Genomic DNA, 7,770 nt, shown 5'->3' on the forward strand with positions numbered 1-7,770 from the left:
TTTCAAAGGATGCACAACAACTTAAGCCCTTTAAATAACCTGAGCCACATAATCCATCGCAGTAAACATGAAGCTGTGATTTGGTTTCCTCAAAGTGTCAGTTGAATTGTGCCTTTGTATTGTACCTCTGTTACGGCCCAGGGTTATCTGACCCATGCTCAACCCTTTTTTTGTCACCCCAAACCAAGCCAGTCAACAAGGGCTGATCCCGGGTCACGACGATTCAGATACGACCTGGGCCACAACCTGGGAGCAAGACCAAGTAGGGCTGTTGGAACGAATTCCGAAAGTCAAATATAATTTGATTAATACAAAAATCAATACTATTCAAATGATGAAATTATTAATATTAGAATGTGATTTTATTTTTTATAAATACGTTGGCTAACGTTAGCTAATTTCCCTCTTCTCACCTTGGCCACCCGCATGTGAAAAACAAAATGCTTTTGTCATGTCAGGTCTGATGAACAGTACGTTAGCGGGAGTGAGAAAAACAAGGCACAAGGCAGGAAGTCTAAAAATCACGTTTTTGTAAAAGATTATTTTTATGGTATATTACGCCTTAATTTTCATCGGACAGCTCAGACTTGAAAGAGGAAAGAGAGGGGGAAAGACATGCAGCAAAGGGCCGTAGCTTGGAGTCGATCCCGCGGCCGCCGCGTTGAGGAATAACCCCCAATTTCCACCGGATGCGTAACGGCTCTGTGCTCCCCCGTCCTTCAATACCCACCAGGTCTGGATTTGTTACGGAACGGCTGCTGTGTTTTCAAAGTGTAGTGCAGGAAAATATGATCCGCCATGAGCACCCTCTATTTTAGTTTGAAAATTAACCGGATGTTTTATTTTGTTTCTTTGCTCGACTTCCTGTCCCGCACTATCTGCCGTGAGCTGATTTGCTGCGGAGCTCTCCGGCGTCCGGGACGCAGTTGTTCCGCAGTCAGTGGAAATACACACATTTACTTCAATGGAAACCAAATTACTCCAATGCCGTTCCACATCCTGTGGAAATTGGGTGCGAACCTCTAAAAATGGGCGTCCGCTCTACCAACTGGCATCCAGGCACCCAGATGGGAAATAGTTTTAACATGACTTAAAAATCAACACCCACCAAGCCAAAATGCTTATGTTATCACTAGTCAGATTAGCGTTAGCCTTTACAACAGAGCCTCTTTAATACACTTGTTAGATAAGGTTTCATTACAAAGTTCTCTGCAGATTTGTGTTTGGCGCTGTGTTCGTGGTGGAAAATAATAACAGAGAGCATCTACAATGACGTAGATCCCCTTCCAGGCCAGATTGATGTTGGAAGTCCCTCTAGTGGACAGAACGTGTAACAACATCCACATGCGTATAGCGGTATTGACAATGCATACGCCTGAGTAGTGTACTACATATTAATAACAGGCTGCATTTGAGCATTACATTTTTAAATATTATTTGAATATTTAAAAAAATAACTAATGAAATTCAAATGGTATTATAGAGGAAGACTGAGAGCTCTAATACCAATTACCTCACGTGCTGGTTTACACACGGTGGTGTTTACAAGGTTCTGGGCTGATCATGGTGACGCAGCAGGTGGTGAGTTGGACTGGTTGTGTTATTCACACATTTATTTATTTGTTACAGACTTTAATTGAGTGAAACCGCCTTGATATTCCGCATCCTATTCGGGTGATCTCCTTTAGTTTAAACCAGGAAGGACTCTGTGAATGTGTCACGTTGCCTACCTGAAAAAAATAGTATTATTTGTGGATCTCTTTGGTGATGGTGGGAATTTACTAATTCCAGTTGCTTTTATAAGTTTGTATAAAAGGAAGAGAAGGTCAAAAGGTGCTTTGTCTTATCTTTTAAACACAAAATCAATGCTGGGTTTTAGTGTTTCCATGTTAGTGTGTGTTTGATACTTTGTTCTAGTTATTGTTAATCACTACCCACAGGAAGAAATGATCATCTTTGTTAAAAGACATCTCACATTAACATAGGTTTTAGGTCAAATCCTTGTTTTCTTCTCCCTCTGTTGGCATCAGTAATAAAATTTCAAGAGACATTCGTTGCTAAAAACTTTTAAGGTATATTTAAAAAAAAAAAAACATTTGAGTCAGCTCGCAACAGCACATCAGGTCAGCCATCTGCACAACCTCTGAGGTGCTCTTTTTTTTGTAGACATCTGGGTGGGACCAGACACTGGCCCCATTTACACAATCACAAGAACACAGCTTTATTTAGCTGAGTCGAGATTATTAATTGAGTGTAAACCAGCAGAATCAGACTTTGAAAATTGCATCACAGCTCTGTTGATTTTGAAGACAGAGTCCACTTGTTTGCCCCATAAACCTTTTTGGGTAAGAGAGCTTTCTTTGAAGCCAAACTTGGAGGCAAAAACAAACATCATTTTTTACAAGTGTACATGACGATCCAGCAGAGAGGTGCCCGCTGTTAACACAGAGCTGTGTGTTTGTGTACTTAGGGCCAGGAGCATGACTGATCAGCCGGAGCAGAGCATAGAAACAGGCCTGCTCTCGACACAGGACCTGGACCACTCCAAGGACGACGACACACACGGCCACTTCAGGCAAAACCCACACACACACACACACACACAGAGCTCTGCAACACTATGTATTTTTCCCACACACACCATCTGTATCCTGTGCATGGTCATGGGTTACATCCCCAGGAGATTTATTTTCACAGCACTAATTCTGTGCTTTTATTTCAGCTGTATTTGATGTCAAACAATGGTCAAACGTGCACTTACATGTACACAAAGAGACCGCATACAGAGATTTACAAAAGACATTTTTGTCTTTTCCTCCCAAAGGTCTGGAGAGAAGATATGTGTTTAAGTACGGTAAATTGCTGTAGTTATACTAAGTGTTTTAATCCATTTAATGATATTTTTGGGCAAGAATTTAGATGCACAATGTCAATGGTTTGTGTGCAAACAGAATGTGTGTGTTATATAAGAAGGATTCAAGGCAGGAGCAGTGTAATCCTCTGGAATCTGTTCTGGGATGAGATTTAGCTCTGAAGCATGTGTGTGTTAGAAGACTCAGTGAATGGGAGGGACTTTATGCACTTGTCAGTCATAAACTTGCAGCACTCAGAAAGCAGTGTGTCAATCTTTTATCCACTCCCACCTCAACGCATCCAAACACCTGTAATAGTGTCTGACATGAAAATTGGAAAATATTAAGTTCTTTTCTGAAATAATTTGTTCAGTTGGTTTAAAAAAAACAAGGGTAGCATTTGTATTGTGATTATGTTAATATAGCTTAATACAAAACAAGGCAATTAATTCTTTTTAACTCACTAACTCACCTCAACACTCTTCTGTTTTTGCATGCATTATTACAGATTGTAAATATTTGTTCACATAAATGTTTAAAGCTACATTAATTGCTCAAAACAAGCTGCCGACCACCACATACCACAGGCTTATATCGTTGTTACGGCGGATGAGTTAACTAACAATATTATTGCAACTATTTAGACATCCAGGACACACAAAGGGATATTAATATTGATTTTAAATCATGTCCCACTTTGACAAGCTGATGTCATATTCACTCTCCTTTCAGTTCTGTTTTGGTCTCCACCAACTTACATATAGCATTTAGCTCTTTGACTGTCTGGTGCTCCATTATGTTCACCAGCTTATCACTTGGTGCTGGGCTGGTAGCATGCAGTGGGTTTATTAGAAACGGCTTCCTATGGATGTTATTGTGAGTAGATTAGACTCGAGCACAAATAAAATGTATTATAAAACCAAAACAATGAGCTAGAAGAGGCTAAAAGAGAGCTAGAGATAGTTTGATACATCATTCATGTAAATATTCTTATTAGATGCACTTTTAAAGACTAACATAAACAATACGGGATTCACACAGAATATCAATACAATATTGTTGAACATGAACGTATTCTCTATGATTTTAGAATATTATAAATGCTTAATTATAGTATGAGTATTTGTAAATCATTGCTATTTAATACCCAGGGTAATGTTTGAAGGATATTTGTCTTAAACATATATTTCTAAAGTTTAAAAGAGTCTAAATTATTGCAGTTTTTTTACAGTGATTTTATATGAAATTTTCAAATAAGAAAAGAGCCCTCAGACTTGTTCCATTTCCTAAAAATGGAAAATCTTTAAAATATCCATCGAGATTGTCCAAACACCTCGTGCAACATAACCAAAGTGTGCACTAGTATTTTCCGTAATGTCCTCACTAACAAGGTTTACTGTTTACAAGTCACCAATTAGGAAATTAGCAGTATTATGAAACACTTGTCTTGGATAATGCTTTGATAAAAGATAGATAACAGAAGCATTGTACGGTTTCCTTAGAGATTAAGCTACATGGGCTCACTCAGTGTGTGTCAGTTTGCTGTACAAACAAAATATCAGCTGAAATTGATGTGATAATTTACTGACTTAATTTTCCCATCTGTATGAACTGTTAAAAGACAAGTCCTGTTTCAAATGAGCACGCTGATCTATGAATCAGATACTTTGATTTTAAACTCAGGAGACTAGTTGAAAGATCCTTTACTTCTCACATTATGCCTATCTTTTCTCGTAGATACTGTTGAAGTCTCATAGTGAGTCACTTCTCTCAGTTCCAATTTCTTCTCCTCAAGCTTCATTATTGACTGCGAGTCCACTCCTACACCGGCCACCGATGGGAGGTGTTCGCTTTCTAATTTCGGATTCAATTTAGGATTCTTTGAGCTTGTAATTAGTTTCACTATTCAGTCTCACAGCCAAGGGCAATGAGATACACTGACAGGGGCGCATGCATAGACACACACACGCACACACGCAAAAACACACACACGCGCAAACACACTTGCAGAAAGCAACATTTTTCTCTGCTCACACTGGTATAAGCTGATACGCTGGTTCATTTTCATTTCCAAACTACAGCTTCTGAAATGATGGTTGAGATCAGTTTATGGGTCATTATCCCTTATGTGCAGGACTCAGACAGGTTCACTTCATGTACACAATATGATCCACCCTCCACTGGACAACCAGCTTATTGTGCTGCTGCTGCTGCTGTGTAAAGCCCTTACAAGAACCTTCCCTTAGTGATTTCCATGGAGAGATTTCCTTCTTTATAGAGCTGTGTAGATTTGAATTATTGCTTTATGTTATCACTATTATTATTACTTCAATGATATTACTTCAACCTTACTTTTTCCTGGAAAATTCAATATATTCTCCTGGGCCTTTGAATTCATTTCAAACCCTCTAAATTATGTCCAAAATAAACCTTAAAGGACATTTTGGTGAAGCTGGTATCTATATCTTGTTTCTATGGCATAAATTGTAAAAATAAGATTTATGGACAACTGCCCATCATTTCCCAACTTCATCCCAGAATGACCTTGTTTATATCCTTAGTAGAAAATAAAAAAAGCTTTACCTCGACACGTTCACAGCTCTCCTACATAACGCTGTGATGGGAATTGCCTGTAGCGATTTCTTCTTCTTACGCTCACCTAGCATCTAGATGTACTAGCAGTATTGATTAAGACCTGGATCTTGTGTCAAAGCTAGAGACAGATGGAGAGGGAGAAGGGAGAGGGAGGACTGTAGAGCCGGTTAGTCCCCACAGAGCTGCCCGTGTTTTTTTAATAATCACTCTCTTCTCTCCACCTGGGAGTGCAGAACCGCTGTGGAGCCTATATTTAGGCAGCAACCAGCTGGCAGGAAGAGGAGCACACATGCACTATTGTATGTAACATGGTCACAAGATAATGTGTCGTCTAGCAGGGTGATTTTAATGAGGTGAAAGTTGAATTTGCACATACATAAAATAATTAAATGTTGGAAAGGTGGTAATGACCTGCTGTAATTTAGTTTGGTTATGGATAACTTATTAGATATCCTGTTTTCTAAAGTCACGTTAACTCCATTGAAATTATTGTAGAATTTTGTCATTTCAAGGTATACATCTCATGGATAATACTTAATGCACCACACATGTACATTTTGTAGGCACATAACTCACAATATGATGTTCTAGTTGAAATACAAAAGATATTAAATGTGAAACACTTTCAGTAACATAGAAGAAGAATTTAACTTTCGGGGTCTTGGATTGGAGCGAGGTGGATTTTCTTACTGCTGTTTTGAAGCTCAATCAATCCATTTTCTTTTGTCACATCCAATCATACTGATAATATATCATGTAACGTGAGTGATGCATCACTTTAAGTTTCTGTAAGGTGTCCAGTAGATCCAGCCTGATAGGAGGCAGTGCTGTTACAGCTGTACTACTCGCTGTAAACAACGGCCTTAATCCTGCTCTTACACGCGCACACACACGCACAAACACACACACAGCAGGAGCAGGCAGCTATAGCATCTGTCAACCCCTTCTGCTCTCAGACCCTTTAACCCTGCTTTGCTCTTTGTATTGGGGATCTCTGTCTCTAATTCCCCCTCTGATTCTGTATATGAATGAGAAAATAATAGACTAATAATAGAGACATAAGAATGAATGACCTAATGTTTTAAGACAAATAGAGTCATGTTACACCTAGACACAATAAAGCCTCCAGTATTTCATTGTACTGTGTGCACACAGTGGATGGACACAATAACAAACCATGTCTGTGAAATATATTACACTTCAATACAAAACACATGGAATCATTTTGTTAATGTGAAGCTTATAATGTTCACTGCTAGTAGGTAAACCAGCTGTATGTGAAGCACAATCTCAATTTACGGTCCACAGCTCACTAGCTGTTTTCCTTTGTAGCCCTTTGAGGACTCCTCATCCTTAACTTTTGGCTAAAGAACAGACAAGACTAACAGACAAGAAGTCCTAAAGGTCATAGGGATTAAATCACAACAACGACTGAGCTTGCATGACAACAGGTTCATCACCATGACAATTGATGACTAATATAATTTCCGATGATGATGACGATGATGATTTTCCACTCTTGCTAAGTAGTTAGTAAGAATACCCGGTAAGAATGTTTAATTTTTTTTTTTTACATCTCCGATTTGAGTTAGCATTGGTCATTTTGCTGGGCACTCAGACATAGAAATGAGCATTTCCATGACATCATTATCTCAGTGTCGTCATGACAGACACGCCAGCGATGCAGAGTTTACCTCTCTCATCTCCACTGTGCTTCACCATGACAGGCACAGTCAGCAACATGGTAAGAGGCAGGAGAGTAAGACAGGGTTGTTTGGGGACAGAGGTTACGCTGTCTTCTTACCCAGAGAAGAGTCTCATATCAGAGCAGGGACAAGGACAGTCCTGCTGCTATTAAGACAACAGTAAGGGGTATTTTAACATAATGGCACCTTGCTGTATACAGTTAAGGACACTATTCAAGGAGAATACAAATGTGGTGCTGTTATGATGTTATGAATTCCCTGCTGAATCACAGTGTAGCCATGTTTGGAGATATGAACTATTAATCTGGAGGAACAAGTGAGGTCAAAATGAAGCCAAAGTGTTGACGCCTGTGCAGTATGCTTGTGTGGACGTCGACATGTGTACCGGGTGTGATCATAGGAACAAAATGGTTTATTTCTATGGGTGTTTATATGCATGTTTTGTACTGGGATGTAACGTTGCTCACACAAGCAACAGATCTTACTCGATCTTTCGCTTCTCGGCTCATAAAACTTGTCATAATAAAACACATCTGGTAGATAATGTTAAATGTGTTGTGGAACAAAGCTAAGCTAGCTAGCTAGCGAGCAAGCAAGCCAAGCATCAAGCAAGGTGG

At 39.3% G+C, this 7,770-nt stretch overlaps 1 protein-coding gene across 5 annotated transcripts in view; it reads left to right on the forward strand.

Annotated features, from left to right (window-relative positions):
• gramd2aa (GRAM domain containing 2Aa) overlaps positions 1–7,770 on the forward strand; it is a 36,853-nt gene that overhangs the window by 11,971 nt on the left and 17,112 nt on the right. For all 5 annotated transcript variants that reach the window (XM_032515229.1, XM_032515256.1, XM_032515239.1 and 2 more), the window contains exon 2: positions 2,471–2,575. In XM_032515229.1, the coding sequence (XP_032371120.1) occupies positions 2,471–2,575 (105 nt within the window). The remainder of the gene's footprint in view (positions 1–2,470; positions 2,576–7,770) is intronic.

This window comes from Etheostoma spectabile, chromosome 1, assembly GCF_008692095.1.
Source record: "Etheostoma spectabile isolate EspeVRDwgs_2016 chromosome 1, UIUC_Espe_1.0, whole genome shotgun sequence".
Taxonomy (NCBI): Eukaryota; Metazoa; Chordata; class Actinopteri; order Perciformes; family Percidae; genus Etheostoma; species Etheostoma spectabile.